Source organism: Thrips palmi, unplaced genomic scaffold (assembly GCF_012932325.1).
Source record: "Thrips palmi isolate BJ-2018 unplaced genomic scaffold, TpBJ-2018v1 HiC_scaffold_18, whole genome shotgun sequence".
Classification (NCBI taxonomy): Eukaryota; Metazoa; Arthropoda; class Insecta; order Thysanoptera; family Thripidae; genus Thrips; species Thrips palmi.
Window position 1 is genome coordinate 9370766 of NW_023144627.1, and position 23551 is coordinate 9394316.

Below are 23551 nucleotides of genomic sequence, written 5' to 3' on the forward strand. Positions count from 1 at the left end.
CTTCGGCCACTCACCTCATCGCTCACCCTGTCATTCCTTCCCTCTCATTTCCTCTTCCTAGCCGACAATGGATCAGCACAAAAAAAAACAACCAAGGAAAAAATATAAAAGTATTTATTTTACAATTTTGGAAAAAATATGATGACAAACATCTATAACACAGGCAAAAATGATGAAATTTACAGGCGATTTGGTTTATTCGACAATCTGGACTTCCCCGACGAGGGCGACTGCTTCCATTTCAATGGCGGCGTTCTGAAAAAATAAAAGAACACATTTTTCTCGAGTTTATGGAAACTGAGTTCAAACAAGTGCGCTGCTGAACGGTTCCAACAACTCACCATGGGCAGTCTGGCGACTTGGTAGGCAGTGCGGGCTGGGTATGGCTGCTTAAAAACTGCAAGCAAAAATTACATAAGTTTGTTATTACGTGTACACTTGCAGCAATGACTGTACCCAGCGCGTTCTAGCGATGTACTCACACTCCTTGTAGACCTCGTTGACGTCCTTGAAGTCGTCCAGGTTCTGAAGCAGCACCGTCATCTTCACCACTGTAAGACAGAGACAGCGATTAGCCCATTGGAGCGCTTCAAGTACAGTCAAACAGAGAAAACAGGAGACGCGCCAGACAGAGACGGAAGGCAACGGGTTCGAGAGATAGCGCAGCGCGGCGCAGCGGCTACTTTCCCGAACGAACTTCCATTTGCTCCAGAGAGTTATCTAATCTCGGGGCAAAAGGAGGGGGTCATCTCAACCAGAACCAGCCCTCACCTTTCTCGAAGGAGGACCCCGAGGCCTCCAGGACGTGCCGCAGGTTGATGAAGGCCTCCCTGGCCTGGGCCACGGTGCCGCCCGGCACCAGCTGCATGGTGTCCTTGTTGACGCCCAGCATGCCGGAGCAGTACACGGTGTTGCCGGCCACCACGGCCTGGCTGCGGACAGAGACGGTTGGTCAGGCGCGCCCGAACGTAAACACATGCAAACTAGGCCCGCGTCGTCGCACAGTGGGCCAGAAGACCGGTGCAGGCGGCCAAAACGGGAGGCGCGTTTTGAGCTCCAGAGTCGCTGAACAGGACTCGAACCGAACGTGTGACCCCACCAATGGATTCCCTGTTCTGAGAGCAATCGATTGGTGGGGTCACACGTTCGGTTCGAGGCCTATTTAGCGACTCTGGAGCTCAAAACGCGTCTTGAGTTTTGGCCGCCGGCGCCGGTCTTCTGTCCCACTGTGCGTCGGCGCGCTGCTCAAGGTCACCGCGACACTCACTTGTACGGCGCGACGGGCGCCGCGGCCAGCGGCGTCTTGATGATCTTCTTGATGATCTTGGACATGTCTGTGCTTGTCCTCGCGGCGGTCTGTTCTTCCAGTCCCGGCTGCTGGCGACGGAGTGCGTGCTGGCGGTGCTGGTGATCGCCGGACCGAAAGTGCACTGTCGTCTGCCAGTGTGCCGTCATCGGCAGCGCAGCCAACCTTCCGGCGCGGCGGCGGATTCGCGCGCCTACAATGCAGCCCGCCAGTGCATCTCCCACCAGGCGGACCAAAACCAACGGCAGAGCCGGAGAAACTCAGCGGTGTCTGCTCGGACCCTCCGCGTTGGGGTCTTCGTCCCAAACCGTGTGGGTTGGCAGGCTTGTCTTATCAGGAGAGGCCAGTGGCGGCAACACTAGGCGATTCGAACAGCGGCGCGTTAGCCGTGTCGCTCTAGCGGCCAAGCCTGGACGGCCGATTTTCGGTGCTTGTTGAGTGGAGGTCGAGCGCGGAAGCCCGAAACCGAAAATGAATGGGTGTTTGAACCCAGGGCCGCCACGTCGCTCCTGCGGGATGAAGAAGTGTCGCTGGCCGTTGTGACAGGGCTGGCGAGGCCGTTTTCTCCTCGGATTTTGGCGAAAGCAGTTGGCAAACTTGGAGCGGCTGGCAAAAGGTTCGCCCGACACGCGAGGCGCTGCGGCAGCGCTTCGCCATGCTTCGCCGTGCTTTGCAGCGCGACAGGCGGCAAAGACGGATGGCCCAGCTTCGGCCAGTGCTGCCACAACTAGGCGAAAATTCCCGCGATGCACCACAGCCGAAAGGGTTGCCAACCTCAGCGCTACTTCTCGAGGGAGACCGGCTGAGGTTGGCAAAGCAGTCAACACCGGTGCATCCGCAAATTTTCGACCACTTCGTGGCAACATTGGCCAAGGGTGCGAACTGCAGACAGACTCCCAAGCTCAAGAGTCGTTTCATCTCTGTCGCGACAGAGACCGCTCTCACCCGGTTGAGTTATTCTTGTCGGAAACGCACCGGAGATGGGGCTGTCGGCTGGCCCCGGGGAAACGCATCGTTAAACTCGCCCTCCAACTACCGCACTGCATGACATCGGCTGAGAACGAACGCCTCCGTGGTACCCGTTGGGGAGGGTTGGAAAATGGGACAGTGGTTGGAATCGGGTCGTTCGAGGAGGGGGGGGGGCTCGGGGCCTCGGGGCCTCCCTGTAACACATCATCGTCAGCTCGGTGGCGCCGACGCCCCGCGCCCCGCGGACCCCTTGACGCCCCGGCCAGGCGTGGGAGGACTGCACCTGCGACCCGCCACCTTTCACCGCCAGCCTGTCTGTCTGTCCGTCTGTCTGTCCGACTGCCACTAGATGGAGCCGTGGATGGGCCGCCCTACAAACAGCCCGCAACAGATGACAAGCCTCTTTAGCGAGGGGCTCGACTACGTACCCTCTGCCTGCACTCCTCACAATACTACTTACTTAAAAAAAGGGAAAAAAATTAAAATATAATCTAAATTTGTTTTCTTGCGAGTGGTCACTTGGGTAGGCAACTGCTCGCGCTTGCGTGCGCCGCAGGGGTGGTCCCCTCGCTCAGGAGGCGGCCAAAATTCTAGACGCGTTTGGGGCTCCAGAGTCGCTAAACAGGACTCGAATCGAACGTGTGACCCCACCAATGGATTCCTCGTTCGGGGAGCAATCCATTGGTGGGGTCACACGTTCGGTTCGAGTCCCATTCAGTGACTGTGGAGCTCAAAACGCGTCCAGAGTTTCGGCCGCCTCCACCGGTCTTCTGGCCCACTGTGGCCGTGAGAAAGTGCCGCCACGCCGTACCCGTTGCAGCAGACACGTGGAGCAGCCCTTCTTCCTGACGAGGATCATGACTTCGGTTTCGAACCACTCGCGACGCGCGCATCGTGCGGCAGCAATGCCACACCCAACCTGGGGTCCTACAGACTGCAGGACCGGCCACCACACTGCCCACCAGAACGACTGCACACTGTCTGGAGACTCCAGCAGCGCACCGCATTCTGCATTGCATGCGCCGGAAGGCCTTCGTTTCCGGTAGCGCACTGCAGTGCAGTGCAGACCGGCACACCAACAACACACGACGCTTGAGTGGAGGGTGCTCGCTCAATGACCCCACACCGAAGTGGTGGCGGTGGCGGGGTTTGGCCACGAACGTGGAACATAGGGCGGCTCCAGTTCGGGTTCAAGACAACTTCCGCAGGATTAGCAGAGAGGACGTCCTCTCTGGTATGCAGGTGCGTGTGTTTTTTTCCCCACTGGAAAGTGACTCGCATGGACCTCCGCGGCCCGGCACGCGCGATGCTCCGAAGGTCCCCGTCGACCATCCGAGTGCTCCCAGTGTCGACATACCTGCCGCGCGTCTCGTCTCAACACATCCCCGTGCAGCAGTGGCGGCGGCGGCGGCCCCTAGCGCGCCCAGGACGCCGTCGAGCCTGGCGGTGGGTGTGGCGGTCGTCTTGCGGCACGCCGTCGAGCGCGTCGTGGAGCTCGCGCTGGGGTCGGCGAGGTGGGGCGCTGCCGGTGTGCTCACCAGCGCGGCCGCGAGGCGATAGAGCAACACGCCAGGGGTGGCGGCCGCGGAGCGCGAGGGGGGGGGGAGGGGGGCTACCCCCGTGAGCAGGGGGCTAGTCAGTCGGCGCCAGGGAAGGGATGGCGGACTCGGCAGGGAAGTCCCAGGGAAGCTGGCCGAGGCTCTCGGGGAAGACGACGGGGTCTTGAAGCGGAGGGGCACCGCGCCAACGCTGTCCTCGTCCTCCCCGTCGGTGACGTCGCGACGCGCGGCGGTGCGACAGTGTACCAGCTCGGCGGGGGCGTCCGCGCCACTGACAGCGGAACAGCTGACTGGCCGGGCCAGCCGGGCCGCGGAGAGGTGGCGGCCAAGAGCCACGCCGTCGTGGTCCTGCCGACCCCCGCAGCCACCCCGCCCCGCCCCGCCCAAACACTCCCTCCGCAAATAACATCCCTGCCGAACGCCGGCCGGGCGACCGCGGCACCGCGGCAGGGACTCCACGCAGTGCGTTGACTCGCGGCGGGTTCGCGCCCCGGCCAAGCCGCGAAGTTTATGAAATTTACGCAGGAGTGGACGTGTGACACCACCAATGGATTGCTCTCCGAACGAGCAGTCTATTGGTGGGGTCACACGTTTGGTTCGAGTCCTGCTTAGCGACTCTGGAGCTCAAAACGCGTCTAGGAGTTTTGGCCGCCTCCGTCGGTCTTCTGGTCCACTGTGCCCCCGAATGGTAGTGTGCAGCTGCTTACATGACTGCTGTCATGGCCGCTGGTCAGGGCGGCCGGCTGAGGCTCCCACGGCCGGCCGAACAGGATGGTGGACGTCCCCGGGAAGTACGTGACGAAGGACTCCATCGCGGCCGTGGCGGTCCTGGTGGGCGAGGCCAGCGAGGCCGAGCCGCCGGCATGACCCCGACCACGCCACTGGGAAAGAAGGCCAAAACAAGGGTGGCCCGTTTGTTGTCACGCGCCAGCATCGCCAACCGAAAGGATCTGCGCGGTTTGGGGAAGTTCAAGATCGGCGAGTTCCGCTTCCGCCTTCGGTTCCGTTCGACCGGAAGTGGAACCCGGAAACGGCAGGGTGGACCGCCCCGCCCCGAACGGAACGGAACGCACGTCCCACCGAATTCAAATCCCGCGCGCGTTTGGTGACAGTCGCGCGACGGGTGGGTATGAAAACATTGAACTGACGCAAGGGTCGTCACCTGTAGTCAGCTTCGGCTTTGAAGCGAAATCCTTTCAGGGGTTTTGGCTACTCGTAGCTCACGTTTTTACTCGTTCTTTACCTCACTGTACTAAAAAATGTAGAGGTGGTGAGGAGAACGAGTATTGTTTTTGGTGTGATATAAGTTAGTGATCAGGTTGATCTTTCAAAATAAATAACATTAAGACTTCTTAATAGTATGGTTAGAAAGGTCATGACTTCATTAAAAACATTTGAAAGAAGTTTTTTTTTGTTTAACACGAAATATTCAGTGAAAATTGACATTTTGTGCCATGTACACTACACAGTCACACTAATTTTTGAAATGAAGAACTGTCAGTTGCAATATGAGGCGGACAAGCTAATTTACCTTTTTTAAAAAATTAAAAGATTTTTTTTATGTATATAGAAGGTAAAATTAAGAGAAAAAGTACAAATAGAAAAAAAAACTTTAGTGTGGAATGGAGCAAATGAATGGTTAGAAATGGCGATGGCAGTGACATCTCGTGGAGAAAATATCAACTGAACTGGCGAGTCGCGGGAAAGTGGTCGCTTCGGTCATTTTTTGTGGACAGGTCTCTGGGAAGATATTCCCGCGATGGTAGGGAAGTCGAATGCCACAATCGCGGAGTTTATTCTCCCTTGAGATCTTTCATTCAACCACAACATTCAAAATACTCAACCACCACCTCTTTCACATGTCTACAACACAATGTCAATTTTCACATGAAAATTTCAAATTAAACCTGAGTAAAGAACGAGTCACATGCCCTAATATCATATTTTGATATTTCTTTGCTTCTTGTTTACTCTCAGCCAAACATGGCTCATGCTGATGTTTTGTGAGAGGGATCCTCATAAAAATTCACAAAAATTTCATTGTGCGTATCAGAATATTTCTCATCCGAAAGTCCTGACTCGGTGCTGCCAACCTCAGATCACGAAACACCCCACCGTCCTGAAAGTGCACGGCCATGACGTCCATGGAGTTATTTCCTTTGAGACGTAATTAATTTTGCGTCGTTTTTTTCCAAGAACGATGTCTCTTTTTCTTCAATCTCACAGTGAAATCACTTTAACTTAGATACATGCTGGTTCAAAGATTTTTCAGGCAAATCGTTTTGGGCGCGAAAACCCGTTGTTGTTATCAGGCAAGTGAGCCGGTTGCTCGGTCTAAGGAGTTTCTCTGCGGTTTTCCTGAACAGTTCAGAATGTCTTCGAACGGTATTCATGAAAATGGAACTAATGGTATCTCAACACACGATGAGCATCAGTACCTGAACCTCATCAAAACCATTATTCAGAAAGGAAATGTCAAAGGAGACCGAACTGGAGTGGGCACCCATTCTATTTTTGGAGCCCAAATGAGGTTTTCTTTAAGAGATGGTTAGTTGCATGTCCAATAATTTAATTGCTTCTTGTTCTTGTCTTCTGAATCAATCAGGAAGGTTTCTTGTCCCTGCAAGACCCTCAGAGACATTTGTTTTTTCAGACACGTTTCCCCTCTTGACAACCAAAAGAGTTTTTATGCGAGGTATTACCGAAGAACTTCTGTGGTTCATTCGGGGTTCAACTAATGCCAAAGAACTTCAAGAAAAGAAAGTCAACATTTGGGATGGAAATAGTTCAAGGCAGTTCCTGGACTCTTGTGGTTTTACTGATCGAGAAGAAGGTATATTTTAAGTTGCGTATCATGGGATATTTTTTATTCTGCTTATTTTTAAACCTCATTTCTTGTTTTTCAGGTGACTTGGGACCTGTTTATGGGTTCCAGTGGCGCCACTTTGGAGCCCCATATGTAGATATGCACACAGACTACACCAACCAAGGCGTTGATCAACTCAAAGACGTTATTGATAAAATAAAAAATCGGCCTGATGACCGAAGAATTTTGATGTGCGCATGGAACCCTATTGATGTTCCCAAGATGGCACTTCCTCCCTGTCATTGTCTTGTGCAGTTTTATGTGGCAAATGGCGAACTGTCGTGTCAGTTATACCAGCGATCAGCAGACATGGGTTTGGGAGTGCCCTTCAACATCGCAAGTTATGCTCTCCTCACTTACATGATTGCTCATGTAACAAATTTAAAGGTGAGACTTGTGATTTTCTATTTTAATTTATGACTGGAATTTCTTTGCTTTCTTACAATGTTGCTATTCTTATAGCCTGGAGATTTCATTCACACATTGGGTGATGCTCATGTGTACAAGAACCACATCTCTGCTTTGGAAGAACAGTTAAAGCGAGAGCCCAGGACCTTCCCCAAGCTCAGAATAAATAGGAAGGTTTCAAGTATTGAAGATTTCAAGTATGAAGATTTTGAAGTGATTGACTACAACCCACATCCTAAGATAGAAATGATTATGGCTGTTTAAAAGATGTATTAGTCTGTAAAGGGAATTGGGATTTATTTTTTCAATAAACAAAGTGTTAAAATAAGCATGTGTTTATTTTTCACATCAAGCATTTTTTTCTTTCTTTACAGATTAACAGCAACATTCATGCAAAGAGCATGAGTAAAATAAAAATTTGAGATTGAACACTTCAATAGCAGTTGTCATGGAAGTATTTTTATCACTTACATATAATAATATGTAACCCATTGCACAATCATTAGAGCTTACTATGGGAGAGATCAGCTGTACTTAATATTTCTTGCACTGACCACAAAAAAGGGTCAACGAAAAATAAAAATTTGATTACATACAAAATAATCACAAATATACATACATCTGGATTCTACAAAGCTCATCACATAGCACAGAATGCATAAAGTCAGTCTTACACCAGAGTTGAAATAATATGTCTGGCTGGAGGTGATGTTTCAGCATTACACACATATATAAGATGAAGATTGCCATAGTACATATAGGAGAGTACATAGGTGTAGATGAAGAAAAGAAAACATCAATACAGGGGAGAAACACATACATTTGTTAAGAGTAAGCACTTAATTGGGAATTGATTGAAAAACAGTGAAAGCAGTAGCTTAGAATGAAAACGAACATTAGCTAGCACAAAAGAAGCTTCCAGCAGAACAACAAACTGTGAACAATTAGCAAATATAGTAACTGTGTTTCAGAATATATCTATAAAGTAAAGAACAAGTTTGAAAAAAATATAATCTAATTTGGAAAGCTGAATCAGTAAACAGCTTCAATATAACAGGCTGACCCGACCCACTTGAACCTTTTTGGACTGGTCATTTTTTCTTTCTTTCTCTCTGGTATGACAGATACTTCGTTACATATCAAATAACTTTCACAGTACATTTAGAAACTTAATTTTAAACAACAAATCAATCACAATGAAAATTATGAATTAGAAAACACTTCAGGTTGCTTTCAACAATAGTTTGTGTAAATAATAATAATAATAATAATGGCAAGAGGGAACATCTTCACAATGATCATAAAATTGAACATCCACAACAACAGGTTTGTGGGTAGTCAGGAGCATACACTTTATGTTCATTGCCATAAACATAGAACTCTCCTTTGCTGCTTTTCCACTTATATGTTGCCCCAGTCACAGGTATAACTTGCACCTGGTGACGCTGAAAATAAAATGAAGACCATGTTGTGAATGATTTACAATATTTCTTTTTATAGCTGGACTGGCAAAAAAAATTTAAAAGTGACTCTGAAAGTAGCTTGGCTTACCTGTGCTAGAATACGTTGAGAGCTGAAATCTCGTTCATGATCCCTCAAAAGCTGCGCAGAGGCCATATTGATGGTTTCATCAGGAAAATGTGCAATCGGCAGAACTCTGGGGCCCTCTTCGACAAATGCTATGGCTCCAGTGACATTCCGCACAAGGTCTTCTGGCACAGACATCCTGTCCACTATGTGCTCCGACACATTCACCCGCCTAGAAAAGAAATAATTTTATAAGAGTTGCTTGTAAGTCATCAACGGCTAATCAGCCCATGCACCCTGTATCTCACTCGCTTACCATGTAACAGTGAGCTGAATAAAGCACAGAAGCAGTCCCCCTCCTTCGCACGTCGGACAAGTCATCTTCCCCTTGGCACTGCACTTGACGCAGTCCTGTCGCCCCCGCCCGTGAATCGAGGAATGGCAGTAGAAGCAGCGTTCTTTGTATCCGGATGCATCAGTGTCGTATCCATTCCCGTGGCATGAAATGCAGTGTACCTAGTGAAATGAAAATAATTTAAAAACGTGACAAAACAGGTCAGCAGCGAGGAAACAAAGAGTGAGCCAGCACCGCACTGCAGCTACTCACCCATCCCTTGCCGTGGCAGTCCACGCAGAGCGTGGAGCCGCTGCCCTTGCAGCGGTGGCACTGCTTGACGGACGAGGTGTGCGGCACGGGCTGGCACTTGACTTCCGAGGTGAAGGGCTGGCTGGGGTGCACCTCCAGCTGCCACGGCAGCGGGGCGGGGCCGTTGTCGGCGCCGTCCACCTCCTCCCCGAGGTACGGGCTGAAGGACCAGGCGGTCTCGCGCCTCTCCGTGAACGTCTCCAGCGAATACTGACAACCAGACAACAAAAAAAATTTAAAAACAGAAATTTAAAAAAAAAAAAACAAAATGAAAGCATTGGGAAAATGTTTCAAGAAGATTAGGAAAAGTTTTTGAAAAGATTGGAAAAAAAATTTGAAAAAGTTGGGAAAAAATGAAAAAAAAAAAAAATTGCAAAAAAAAATAAATTGAAAAGATTGGAATTTTTTTTCACACTATACAGTACAAGAAATTTTTTTTGAAAACGTTTTTGAAACGCGGGCCGAGTGAGTTACCTGCAGCGCCGAGGCGTGGTCCAGGGCGGTGATGGCCATGTTGCGGGCGGCGGAGGCGCCGTAACAACAGTGCCTCTTGACGTGCGCCAGGAGCGCGGTGCGGGCCTCCTGCTCCGACAAGGTGGTCCCCCAGCGGCCCCGCGCCGCCTCCCTGGCCTCGCGGGCCTCCCTGGCGGCCGCGTCCTCGCCATCGCCGGAAGGCCCCGCTCCGGACGGCCCCGGGGAGCCGGACTCACCCGGGCTGCGGGGTGGAGGGTCCTCAGGAGGGGGCACGTTCACTGCAACAGGGAGACGGAACGACCACTGTTAAAAGCACTTCCAAAATTTTTTTCTAGCCAAATAATTTCTTTTTGGTAGCAGAGTAAAGCTTGCAGTTTACGATCGACCTTCTCTTTGCGCCACGCACTCTCCATAAAGCGGCCCTAGCAATACTTGGATTTTATATTCGTCCATCACGACGCGGAGGCCATCGCGGGGGAAGCGGAACTGAATATGAGGGACTTTACGCCCCTCTGGCCCTCTGGCCGGCACACTGGCGGGGCGACTTCGGCCACCGACGGGACGGCCACACCAGCATCCCAACCAAAACAAACATTTCAAAGGGATATGAGGCGAGGCGCCGGGAGGGGGCATTCCCGCAACGCGCCGTCAAAGGCCAGGGCTTTCGGAGAGCCCTGGGGAAGTCTAGCGGAAGCCCGAACGCGCGTCATAGCAAGCTTTCGCCTAGATTCGGTCAGATGCATGCACTTGTAAATAAACGCAAAACACAAACTGCCAAGTCCATTCTATTTTATTCTTTTCGACATTCAGACGCAAAACGACAAGACTCACCGGCGTCGAAGGACACGCTCTCGTACCCGAACACCTGGTCCATGAGGTTGAGCGGCGGCGCGGACGGAGAGGCATCGTTGTCGTCGAACTCGACGGTGTGGGCTGTCAACAGAACGGAGAACGAAACGTGAGTGGAGCGCTTCACAGACTGAGAGAAACACTTCGCACTTTATTACAGGGCATTTCGCGTGAGTAAAAAAGTAAAAGCAGTGTGGGCCTCGAGGTAACAACAAGCCGCCCTGCTGTCGAGCAAGGTACCGGGGTTGGGGTTCGAATACCGACAAAGTCGTTCTGTAATTTTTGTTTCTAGTGCGGCTGCCTCCGAGTCTGGCGGGGGGCTGGCAGTACGACGCACACAGCGCACAGTGTGGTGGTGCAGACAGTAAACAAAGGCGGAGGTGCACGGGGAAGCCGCGGCGCAGATCATTCCAAGCAGACTGGCGTTCCAAAAAACATGCTCACAAAAAATTATTTAACAAAATAACGATGATAGCAATGAATTGTTAGTGTGGGGTCGGGCAGGCGGGCGTCTGCATGGTACCTCTATGCAGAATGCTGGTGCGACGGTTGTACACTGACCCGTTCGTCAGCAGGCTGGGCCGACGCACGTTCCTCGGGGGCGCCATGGCCTGGCTCGCCTAGCTAGTCTGTCCCCTCCCCGTCTAAATGCCTATCGGCCTACCGCAAAGCCCTCCAGCCCGTCAGTATTTTATACGCCAGTTTGGCAGCAAGAGACGCGCAGTGGGCCAGAAGACCGGTGGAGGCGGTTGGAACCCCGGACGCGTTTTGAGCCCCAGAGTTGCTAAATGGGACTCGAACCGATCGTGTGACCCCATCAATGGATTCCTCGTTCGAAGAGCAATCCATTGGTGGGGTCACACGTTCGGTTCGAGTCCCATTTAGCGACTCTGGAGCTCAAAACGCGGCTGGAATTTCGGCCTCCGGTCTTCTGGCCCACTGAGAGACCCAGAGTCTGGGAGATGACTACGCTAATCTGAGTCTCCGCCTTGGCACGGTCCACCCAGCAGTGAAGTATATTGATCGAGACTGAAGCCCTAGGACGGCGTCTCGGACGGCGTCCCGTCCCGCCACTAGGTCGAGGGGCCTTCCCTCGCCCTTTCGCCCTCCGCTTGACTCGCGGAGCGTTGGGGGACCTTGAACGGGCCGAGCCAAGGGCCGAGCCAAGGGCCCAGCCCTTGAGCCAACTCTCCACGGCCCAGTGCCTCATCCTGAAGCAGCGCGTAAAACGAAAGAGAGGCACATCAAACTCCGCGCCTGCCGCCGCGCTGAGCGCTAGAACGCCCGCTGGACTCGGGGTAGGCTCCCACGCCCGGCAGCGCAGTGCGGCGGGCTGGCCTACCCTGGGGTTCGCAGGCGGACTGGGCCGCGGCGCGCCTCTCAAAATCCCGGCAGCGCTGCCACAAGGGCGGAAATCGCCGCCAAGCACCGTTGTCAAAAAGGTCAGCCAACCCTTTGCACTCCGCCGGAGCGTCGTGGGAATGTTTGCCCACACGGGGCGACGAGTTGCGACCGGGTCGCGCGAAACGCCTCCAGGAAACGGGAGGAATAAAAACATGACAATGGCGTGGCGGCGGCAAGGCCGCGTGCATTCAAACGGGACGCGATGCATGGCGCGAGGACTCCCGCACGCCTCGCAGACTTCCCGAAGACCGATCCCGAGAGTCGCTTTCGTCGCTCCGTCTCTCTCGGACTCTGCGGCGTCCCGTATGGGTGCGAGAGAGACAGAGCGACGACAACGCATCTCGGAATCGGTCTGCTGGCTTCCGTTTGGGCCTGGAACGGCCGCACTGTGGGGCACACTGTGGGCGCCACAACGCCGCCTTTGTGCGCCGAGGAGGCAATCCGGGAAATGGACGGCAGCGCGGACTACCCCGCCAGCCGCCACAGTGGGCCAGAAGACCGGTGCAGGCGACCAAAACTCTAGACGCGTTTTGAGCTCCAGAGTCGCTAACTGGGGCTCGAACCGAACGTGTGACCCCAACAATGGATTGCTCTCCGAACGAGGAATCCATTGGTGGGGTCACACGTTCGGTTCGAGCCCCATTTAGCGACTCTGGAGCTCCGACCCTCACAGGACCACGACCCTAACAGGGCCCCAACCCTCACAGAGCTCCGACCCCAACAGGACTTCGACTCTAACAGGACCACCCTAAAAGGGCCCCGACCCCGACCCTAGAACCAAGGACTACCGAGGACAGCCACCAGGAGGCACAGGTCCGGCGACCGGGGAAAGTGTCCGGAGCGCATTGGGCACGGCGACGAAGACGAGGAGGACCACGACGACCACGAGGAGCACCACGAGGAGCACGGACTCGACGCCGAAGGAACTACAGCGACACGCGCGGTGCTCAGCTCGCCGCGGACACCGATGGGAAACTGAACCCCTGACAAAGCACAACAGGCAGAGCAGGGCGAGCAGGGCCTTGGTGTCTACCGGGGCAGCGGGGGGATCCGGGGGGAGGGTGTCTGTGTGTGTGTGTGTGTGTGTGTGTGATTGCATGTGTGTGAGTGCGAGAGTACGAGGCAGGGGTATAAGTGCGAGTGAGTAAGTGTGAGTTTGGCCGTGTGTGTGTGTGGAGTGACTCAAAGAGAGCGAGAGGGAGGGAGAGTGGGGGGGGGAGGCATTTGTACATTAGCGCCCCCCAAACAAACGCGCCCGTCCTTTTCCGAGAGCGCCTTGCAAAAAGCAAAAAGCCCCGACTGTCTAGGGGCGCGAACTCCGAACCGCGAAGCACGCGAAGCGATCGTCTGTCTGTCTTCGTCGCACCTGCAGCGGCGTTGGCCCTGCCAGAGAGGCGGACGGACAGACAGACAGACAGACAGACCTCTTCGCACGCCGCCCTGGCGCCGCCACTGCCCGCCACCGCCCCTCCTGGGGACGATGACAGACGGTTCGGGCTTCGCGCGCTGTCAGACACACTGCGAAACCACACCTGCGTCACGGCCGGAACCACCGGGATGACCTTCGCCAGGATGACCACCAGGATGACCACCACCAGGATGACCACAACTAGGATGACCACCACTAAGATGACCACCACTAGGATGACCACCACTAGGATGACCACCACCAGGATGACCACCACCAGGATGACCACCGCGATGACCATCACCAGGATGACCAACCTGACCGCCAAAAATACCACCATGGGCACCACCGGGATGACCATGGCCTCGAGGGTGAATTTCGCGCGGTTATCGCTCGCATCGGCGAGGTGGCCGACGACGGGGATCGCCCACGCTGCGACGCCATGCCAAAGATCCGCGGCCTCCGACAAGCACCCCCGCGCACCCGGGATCCCCTGAGAGTGCAGCCGAGGGTCTTTGATGGATCACGGGGCCTCCCTCACGCTCCACCAAGGGCCGCCCAGGACCTTTGCACCCGAAAGGGACCCCAAACGACGCGCAGGGCCGCAGGCCGCCAAGGACTTCCCTCCCGGGGGTCTCGCCGTCGTGGCGTCCCTCGGGGCGCGGGGTATCGCCACGCCGCCGCCGCCGCGCATACCCCGCGCGGGGCGTCTCCGCACTGGGTCAGTGACTGCAACTCGGCCAGAGTCTATTTATTTACTTTGCACGCCGAGCCACAAAGCCAACGTCTAGCCAAAGGCAAGGCTGGCCAAAGGGACAGCGGGGGGATTGTTGTCACCCCACCCCACCGTCCCCACCGGGCCGTCCATACAACGCGGACAGTTTTATAGACGTCTGTTCGCGGCACTTCCGTTCAAACAGAAGCCCCCCCCCCCTTTCCCCCCGGTCGGGCGGCGCCAGACTAACAAAGCCAGGCAAGCCAGGCAGGCCAAACCAAAACAAGCCAATTAGGATGTGCAGGCCAGCCAGCTAGCCAGCCCGGCCGTGCTATATTCAGCTCAATCACCACTTGAACGGCTACATCCGCCCCGCCCAGCCCCGCCCCGCGCGCCCACCAGAGTGCACCACGTGCCCGTGTGTGTGTGTGCATGTGTGTCTATGAGAACATGTGTGTGTGAGTGTGCGTGCGTGTGTAAGGTTACGAACGGCGAGATTCGAATCAAACCGCCGCGGTGCTCCGCCTCCTCGCGTCGGTTTGGATTTGAGGGTTTGAGGGAGGCGAGAGGGAAATGGCAGATTGCAGTGCAGACGCGGCTGGTTCGCCGCCAAGGCCGCGCCAGATCCATCAAATGAATAAGTTCCCGCCGCTCCCTCACATCTGCGTTGCAAAATAATATGTTAAAAACTTTCAAATAAAAAAAAAAACTCTTGAACTTGGTGTCGTTTGACCATTTACGAAAATCGTGTCTGATTAAGGACCACTGACGAGAACCATCATCGTGATAACACCAAGCCAAGTTGATAACAAGACAGGGAACTATTAGACGTCTTCAACAGCTTTAGAAAGATTTTCGAAAAAAAAAGCAGTTTTTGTCACAATTAATTCCAGGGTGCTGTAGACATTTTCGGCCGTGCTTCAACACGGAGGTGTTCTAAGCGAGCGCAATGAGGTACATGAGAACATCCACTGTGGCACTTTACGAGGCCGGGGGTGCGGGGGCAGCTTATGGGAGTGGGCGGGACCTGACGCCTCACAGATCCACCACCGGCCAGCAACACAGTGTTGTGTGTAATGCAGATCAAACGACAAAACTTTCTGCCACGCGAGGGAAAATGAATAAATAAACATGCGAAAAGATGGATGTCCTTCGGGCAGGGCCTCGGGCCACAGGACCGATTCCGAGAGTCGCTTTCGTCGCCCTGTCTCTCTCACACTCACGGGGCGTTCCGTACAGGTGCGAGAGAGACAGAGCGACGACACTCGGAATCAGTCTGCAGGACAGCAGGGCCCAAAGAATCGTCACGCACCGGTCAACAGATTTATGGCAAATCGTGACAGATTTGTGGCGATCCAAGTCGGCACACTGCGAACCAAGCCGAGGACGCCATCTGCCACGCACGGCTGGCCTCGCTAAGGGCGGCGCTGAGGGGTTCCTCAAAATCGCCCGCCAAAAATTCGCACTTTTTGATCAAACTCGTGAGGCTCGAGGGGAGGGACGCGGCCACCACACCACTGGCAATGAATGGGGTGCTCAGACGCAGCCGGCGCGAGGGCCAGGCGAGGCGAGGCGAGGCCATCCATAAGCGAGATTGCGGGAAACAAGGAAGACACTTTCGAACCGAGGGCCGAGGGGGTAGTTCCTGGACCGCGGGGCAAAGCGTTAGCTAGCGCGCAGCTTGGGCGCCACGGGGGACGTTCCGCACGGCATCAACCAAACTGCTTCCACTATTTTACCGACTAACTTGATCTCATATCGGGTTTTCAAAGATGTTTTTGTACAAGTAATATTTTAAAATCTGCTTGGCCACACGTGCAGCACCCACCGCCTGTCCTGGCCGCGTGCCTGCCGCGGGCGCGACGCGCGGCGTTCCTGGTCCTGACGGGCATCTTGACGTGCGCGGCGTGCGCGCGGGCCGTCCCCGGCGCGGTCCCCGGCGCCCCGCCGACGCCCTGCTGCTGTCACTTCCACTTGGCCGCCGGGCCGCGGACCGCGACGCGTCATCGGGCGTCATGCGTCCTCCAGAGCGGCGCCGCGGCCACGGCCTCGTTGACGGCGACCTCGTCGACGGCGGCCTCGTTGACGGCGACCTCCTTGACGGCGGCCTCGTTGACGGCGGCCTCCTTGACGGCGGCCTCCTTGACGGCGGCCCTCTTGACGGCGGCCTCCTTGACGGCGGCCTTCTTGACGGCGACCTCGTTGACGACGGCCTTCTTGACGGCGGCCTTCTTGACGGCGGCCTTCTTGACGGCGGCCTCGTCGACAGCGGCCTCGGACGGCCTCGTTGACGCTGGCCTCGGTGGTCTCGTTGACGGCAACCTCAACACTCGCCGCCAACCGAGGTGGGGACCCTAGTCCGCCGTCGTGGTCCTCTGCTCCACGGCGGAGTGCGCTTTCGGCTCTCCGCGCCGTCCGCGCGGCTTCCCGCTTCCTTCGCGTGCCTCGCGCGCTCCGCTGGGCGCTTCGCGTGCTTCGCGGAGGTCGTCTGCTCGCGGCGTGGACGGGGCGCGCACTGAGAGCATGGCGGAGCATGGAGCGGGGCGGCGCCGGCGGTGCACGCAGGCCACCGGCCCACCAGGCCCACCACGCCCCGCCGCGGTGGCAGGCAGGGTGGCCCCACGGCCGCCACACGGTGTCTGCATCGGCCCATCGGCCACGCTCCGACCAGCCGGTGGCAACTACTAGGGCCGCCCCTGACTCTCGCAGCCGTTCGGGCCGCTGGACGGGGCGGCGCTGGCGTCGCGCCGTTTTGAGTTCTTAAAATCAAGACAGTTTTTATAGAAACCTTATTTAGACTCAAAGATGTATCGTTTCTGATAGAAAAAAGTACAAGGAATCGATTGGCATGCATGAAATTCGCCGAAAACGACCAAAAACTAATAATAATTGTAAATATACGTGAACAGAGCGACCCAAAAACACGCCGCGGCAACCTATTTTCAACTTTTTAGTGTATAAGAAAGCCTCGGATTGGTATACATGCTGCGAGGGAGTTGTTCCTCACATTGTAACGAACCATTACCGCTAGGTCCGATTTTTCGATATCAGCCTGGAAAATAATAAAACGGCCCTGAAATATGACGCCAAAATGGCGGCCGGAGCATGTACCATTTACAGGCCCAAAAATATAGAAGTAATCGTTCGATTTCGAAATCTATAACCGTCCTACGCCATGTGAAATTTTGTCTAGTTTCCGAATCTGTGCTCGGATTTGAGATACGTCAAAGGATTGCTGAGATCCAGATGGATCCAATTTTCATTGCAGAGGCCCGGCGGAAACCATCATTTTGGCAACATGTTGAATATTCGTCTTATATGTCTTGTCGTGTTGTCGAGACGACATATTAACATTCCGCAGTACTTACTGACCCTATTTTGATACTCTCGCACCGATATATAGGCGAAAACCTTATTAATTAGACTGAAATGGTTGCAAATCGGCAGCAGCCTATGCCCTTTGCTCTCCAAGTATGAAAAATTTCACAGTCGGAAACTGTTTGAAAAATAGCCGAATAATCGTTGAATAAAACACGTTTAGCGTATTAGTCACTGCGAGAGTATCAAAATAGGGTCAGTAAGTACTGCGGAATGTTAATATGTCGTCTCGACAACACGACAAGACATATAAGACGAATATTCAACATGTTGCCAAAATGATGGTTTCCGCCGGGCCTCTGCAATGAAAATTGGATCCATCTGGATCTCAGCAATCCTTTGACGTATCTCAAATCCGAGCACAGATTCGGAAACTAGACAAAATTTCACATGGCGTAGGACGGTTATAGATTTCGAAATCGAACGATTACTTCTATATTTTTGGGCCTGTAAATGGTACATGCTCCGGCCGCCATTTTGGCGTCATATTTCAGGGCCGTTTTATTATTTTCCAGGCTGATATCGAAAAATCGGACCTAGCGGTAATGGTTCGTTACAATGTGAGGAACAACTCCCTCGCAGCATGTATACCAATCCGAGGCTTTCTTATACACTAAAAAGTTGAAAATAGGTTGCCGCGGCGTGTTTTTGGGTCGCTCTGTTCACGTATATTTACAATTATTATTAGTTTTTGGTCGTTTTCGGCGAATTTCATGCATGCCAATCGATTCCTTGTACTTTTTTCTATCAGAAACGATACATCTTTGAGTCTAAATAAGGTTTCTATAAAAACTGTCTTGATTTTAAGAACTCAAAACGGCGCGACGCCAGCGCCGCCCCGTCCAGCGGCCCGAACGGCTGCGAGAGTCAGGGGCGGCCCTAGTAGTTGCCACCGGCTGCTCCGACGCCCCGCTAGGACCACCGACCGGCCGCGATGACGGCCCGCCGGCCCACTGTCTCTCTCGCACCCATAGGGGCACCTACGGCCACCTGCGCGACGCCCCCTGAGTGCGAGAGAGACCACACTGCACGTGGATGGGGTGCGATCCTGACGAGGACAACATGGACTCCCAGAAAGAGCCTCTGGTTGCGGGACGTTGCGGGGCGTGCCAGGAGACAAACTTTCGACGCCGCGTGCTGGGCGTACTTTTCGAACGGCCCAGCTTGACGTCACTGCGTTGTCCCCATTGGTTGTCCCTCCCTGCTGGCTTCAATGGCCGCCTGCGTTTGGTTTGTTTGCATTGCACGGCGGCACGAACCGCCACACCCACAAAGGGCGCCACTCCCTCTCTCTCTCTCTCTCTCTCTCTCTCTCTCTCTCACTCACTCACTCACTCACGGGGCGGCCCGTAAGGGTGCGAGAGAGACAGAGAGAGCCGCCCTGGGGCCGTCTCGGACGCAGCCCTAGCGCCATCCTTGTCCATCCCGTGACCCGCCGCGAGAGCGACAGAGAGCGCCAGTGCCTTTAGTCTGTATCTAGGGTTTCCAACAACAATCGCCGCTTGTTCCGTCTCTGTCTCGCGCGCCGCCTGTTGCCGTGCGTGCGACGAGGACAGCCTTTCATTGACTGCTGCACACGAAACGCAATTTGGCACCGCCAGCCCGCCAGGGCGAAACGAGTGCGAATAAACAGGCGAGGGCGTGTGTGTGCGTGTGTGAGAGTGCGCGGGAGTCCATGGACTGGACGTGTGGGTGTGTGTTTGCCAGGCACGGCCAGGCAGGGTTATCGCTCCACAAAAAGGAACCCTCGAGCAAGCAAACCATTTTGCGGGTCGAAATGAAAATCAGCGCAGTCGGGCTCTTTCTCGTACTTGCTTGACGGCTTCAGAGGCGCCGAAAAATGAAAGACAGTGTAGGAGTGCAGGTGCGTGAAGTGTGACCAGCTCTGCGTCACCAAGACCGAGCTGCTGGCTGCAGGCTGGCTGAAGCTGAACCGTCGTTCTGTCCCGCTGACACTCACGGGTCGTCCCTAGGGGGTGCGAGAGAGAGGGGCGGTGGCTACTGCCGCTGCACATCTGGCGACGCATCAGCCGCGGTGTATCTGCGGCCCCATCGGGGGCCTCGGTGCCCCTCTAGTGCCCCTCGCGGTGCGCCGTCTCGGCCACGCGCGGCAGACTCCAACAGTGTAGCTCCGTCTCTCTCGCAGGGTGCGACGCGAGGTCTTTAGGGACGCACCCACACGCATTCGGGGATCGATATCGCCATTGCACTGGCAGGGTGCATCGGGGGTGCAGTTTCAGCCCTCTAGCGCTGTCTCTCTCGCACCCCTGCGGGGCGGGCCGTGAGTGCGAGTGAGACAGAGCGAAGGTGCGGCGTGCGGGGCATGCCGATGAGGCGCAGTGCGTCGGCCGGGGGCGTCCCTAAATCGCGTGGTGTTTAACAGTGAACGGAAGACGGGCCGAGGGAAGTCCCTCCGCGAACGGCTTTGGGCTTAGGCTTCAAGCGCGGCAGCGCGGCCCCACCACTGGTAAGGTAACGAGTGTCAGGGCCGTCGGGGTTCTTCTAGACGGCGGTGCGAAGCCGCGAGGCGCGAAGCCAGAGAGTGTAGGCGCACAGCACAGCACAGCGCGCACAGGTGCCCCAGACCTTCACCCCACAGGACTCAGGGCGCGGGCAGGACCCTCAAGACTCGAGGGGAGTGCTGGGGTGGTGGGTGGAGCGGCGGAGGCTCGCTCGGGGTGGGACGTAGGCCGTATGGGCTCCACCGAGCAGTCCCTCCGTCTCTCTCGCACCCCTGCGGGCCGTAGGGGGCGCCCCGTGAGAGCGAGAGAGACGGAGCGACGAGGGTGCTGGCGCGCGGACTGTACAACCTGCTCTGGGCCTCTGGGCTCCATCAGACCGTCGTCATGCCGTCATCGAGCAGTGGGGGTTCAACAAAGTACAAAGTACACACAGCAGCCCTGCAGGTTGTACCAACAGGGGAGGAAAGACATGGCCCCATCAATACCACACACCAAAAAAAAAAAAAAAAAAAAAGGCCTGACAGACTAAAGACGAGTGCTGTGAGGAGGCAAAACAGCTCTGGTGGTACTCACTGTGATGATGGTGGTGGGGTAGATGTTGGTGATGATGTCGTCGTGCCCATCTGGGGAGTGTACCCGTTGAGATGGGGGCGCTTGGTTGAAACGGATCTTCCTCTTCACTCTTGTTGCAGTCTTTCATGTTGACGAGTAGTTTGTGCGTTACCGTACTTAATATTGAACACAGTGGGTGGGTCAGTCTTTCGATAGGCAGTTAAAGTTACACATTGAACAGGAAGACATGAGCGTTACACAAAGCAATGGCAAGTTACAAATGCTTCTACTCTGGTATGCTTCGCAGCGCATGAGATCAGACAGTAAAGTCGTTTTGATGGAGGGGTGAGGACTGCATGACCAGGGGCACCTGTCGAGAGAAAAAAAACAAAGGAATGGTCATATCGACACTCACAGCAACGACTGCGCAAAGGTAAGCGAGACAATTTTCCCAGACGAATAGACAAACGAGGCTTCGTAGTCTGCCAACTCTATGGCCGGCAAACAAGCATTCTCCTTATTCCCAAGCCAAGGACTTGCAAAGGACGTCTAACCTGACGATCGAGCAGAGAGTGCTTTGCCAGGCAGTAGCACAGCAACCTCGGGAGACAGGCCTTCTTACAGAACAGAGCTACCCATTGAAGCAAACCGCTGGGGCGGTGAGGGGAAGGTTCATTTTCCAAACTTGTAGTCAGAATGAATTAAGTAGAGGGACACCTCACAAGGAACGAAAGCGAAGTCCCTAGCAACCGAAGCCGCAAGGACCAGGCCAATGTGGAGGAAGCGATACGACAGTGGGAAGGACACCTTCAGGGAACACTTTTTAACTTGAATCAAATCTCACCTCGGAATTCAGCCCGTCCAAATCTTTTCCATTGTTGCGAACACGATCAGACTTGTTCCTCACCCCTCGCATCCTACTTTTTGTTTATTTACATCATCTTCCTCCTCTTTTTCTTCACTGTCGTGAGGGTGCCTTGAAATTTGTCATCCAGTTCTCTCAGTATGACAAATTTCGCGCTATACACAGACTTACCCCGACATTTATTATCTACGTATAAAAGTGATAATGAAATAGGCTTTTTTATTCAATTGAGCAAAACGTAAATTTACAAGCAGAAAGACCATTTGTCTTAAAATTTGGGGCTGAGTAGTGAATTTTGAAGATTCGAATGATGTTTAAACATCACTGAATTTCTCATAGTAGCGTCAAGTGAACGGTGACTTGGAGGAAGCACGTGATAAGAGAGACCGCAATGGGCGCGAAATTCAAAAGGACATCGACAGTTGTTTCGAAGGAATCTTCCCCAGTTGTATCTAGGGTACATAATGGTGGGAAGGGGTAAGTGCTTGGTTGAACGAAAACGACCGTGTATTGTATTAAAATTGTTTTATTGCCTAAATCAATGAATATGACACAAATGATAATAATGAAATCTACTTCTCTTTTACGATAATACGAGTATCAGAACAAAGTATTGTTTTTTTATACAATGCACATTTTGTAAACAATGCAGTTGATTAGGTTTAAAGCATTCAGTTCTTCCACTCATGAGCTTCAGTAATAAATTTGATGCATACAGATACAAGATACTAAATCAAAACTACACTTGGGCCTATAGGAATGAGCACTCTCACTTGGGAAAACTAGTGCTCAGACAAGTCTAGAGCAAATGAAAAATTTTGATTGAATTAATAGGTCTTTATCTGTAATAACTTACTCCAGCATATTAACACGGGAGACACTAGCAATAATGACAGAGTATAAACATCACAATTGAGATACTTATACCAACTTTACAAACAGAAAGACCTTGTCTTAACACACCTGAGAAAAAAAAGTCACAAGATGTCTTTCTAACATTGGCACCTTATACTGATCTTCAGGTCTTTCATCAAACATTAATTAATTTAATTGTTTCTAGTGGTGCAGGTTTAAGAAGGTAACATGATTAACTGAATGGAATAGGAAGGTAAAAAGAATCACATAGTCAGAGGTTTCGAAATACAAACATGACACTACAGCAACATTGGCATAAAGTTATCAACATTTAAACATTTGTGAGGGAAATTTAATTCTAGTGTGTGATGGCATCAAATGATTGCATAGTGAAGTTCTACACAAGGAACTTCAAAAGTAAATAATACACAGGGTCCTGAAATGAACAAGAGAGTCCAAACAAGGCAAAATAAATTTGGTAATTCAGTTCGTGAGTTAAAAACATGTGGGGGAGAAAAAAATTATAACGGCAGTGTTGAGGAATAGAATTGATTAAGATAGAGGGTTTCAGTTAAGTTTTAAAAATACTCTCTTCCTTTGGTTTAAAAGTGCTTGTCACATCAAGCAAATAATCATTGATCGATTCGCCACATTGCACTGTTGAGTGTAAAGTATTTCTTCTTTTTAGCTATACTATATACAAACTCTCGGTCAACATAAAACATCTACTCTATTTCTTAACAGCTAAGAAGAAATTATAAAAGAATAAATAAACCAACAAGATATCTTTGTACATAGCTTTCCACAGAATTATGGCTAGGTGAGCACTGACACAAAATCAAAAGATGCATGGTTGTGGGCAAAACTTATCAACATCACAAGAAAAACAAATTTCTAAAAGAAATGTCATAAATGAAGAAGGCTAAGTAAATGGATAAAAGAATCAATATTTACAAATCAATTTGTGATCAACACAAATTTTGTCCACAAGCATACAGCTGAAATTTTAAAGATTTATCTGGTCCAATAATAACAGTTTTAAAAGAGCCCCTTCTTTTTGTTCTTCTTTTCTTTTCCATCCACCATCCTGTAACAGAAACAGAGAATGTTTAGAAACCATGGCACAAAAAATTTAACATTAAAGAGGTCAATTTTGAAATTTTATTGCGAATCAAGTGAACTGAAGTTAGTGTAGGTTTTTAATTGTGAAGTGATAAGGTACATTTATATTAACTGTAAGTTGTACTGAACAATAAATCTCAGCAATAACTTGATTCCTGTAGATAATTTATCAAATGTTGGCCCCAG

The 23551-nt window shown here is 52.8% G+C and overlaps 4 protein-coding genes across 7 annotated transcripts in view; 1 reads left to right on the forward strand and 3 right to left on the reverse strand.

Annotated features, from left to right (window-relative positions):
* Positions 1–4646, reverse strand: part of LOC117644687 (cytosolic carboxypeptidase 1-like) — a 46841-nt gene extending 42195 nt beyond the window's left edge. The window contains 1 exon segment of the mRNA XM_034384299.1: positions 4542–4646. Within this exon segment, the coding sequence (XP_034240190.1) occupies positions 4542–4646 (105 nt within the window).
* LOC117645016 (rutC family protein UK114) lies at positions 97–1514 on the reverse strand. Its single transcript, XM_034384889.1, has 5 exons — positions 1268–1514; positions 772–932; positions 483–551; positions 342–397; positions 97–255 (listed from the first exon to the last, which is right to left on the reverse strand). Exons 1-5 carry the CDS (start codon positions 1453–1455, stop codon positions 196–198), a joined length of 534 nt encoding a protein of 177 aa, XP_034240780.1. The 5' UTR covers positions 1456–1514; the 3' UTR covers positions 97–195.
* A 1310-nt stretch (positions 4647–5956) lies between the features above and the next one.
* Positions 5957–7436, forward strand: LOC117644885 (thymidylate synthase). The gene is made up of 4 exons (XM_034384558.1): positions 5957–6381; positions 6488–6667; positions 6741–7087; positions 7163–7436. Exons 1-4 carry the CDS (start codon positions 6084–6086, stop codon positions 7370–7372), a joined length of 1035 nt encoding a protein of 344 aa, XP_034240449.1. The 5' UTR covers positions 5957–6083; the 3' UTR covers positions 7373–7436.
* Positions 7437–7908: 472 nt separating this feature from the next.
* Positions 7909–21513, reverse strand: LOC117644884 (protein SSUH2 homolog). 4 transcript variants are annotated; one of them, XM_034384554.1, is made up of 8 exons: positions 21368–21513; positions 20545–20893; positions 10587–10688; positions 9756–10033; positions 9243–9491; positions 8952–9151; positions 8660–8867; positions 7909–8553 (listed from the first exon to the last, which is right to left on the reverse strand). In XM_034384554.1, exons 2-8 carry the CDS (start codon positions 20669–20671, stop codon positions 8407–8409), a joined length of 1311 nt encoding a protein of 436 aa, XP_034240445.1. In that variant the 5' UTR covers positions 20672–20893; positions 21368–21513; the 3' UTR covers positions 7909–8406. The 4 variants fall into 4 exon arrangements, with proteins under 4 accessions (XP_034240445.1, XP_034240446.1, XP_034240448.1 ...); XM_034384555.1 differs by lacking the exon at positions 21368–21513 and adding an exon at positions 21078–21270; XM_034384557.1 differs by lacking the exons at positions 20545–20893; positions 21368–21513 and adding exons at positions 11128–11264; positions 12797–12967.
* Between the last annotated feature and the right edge of the window lie 2038 nt (positions 21514–23551).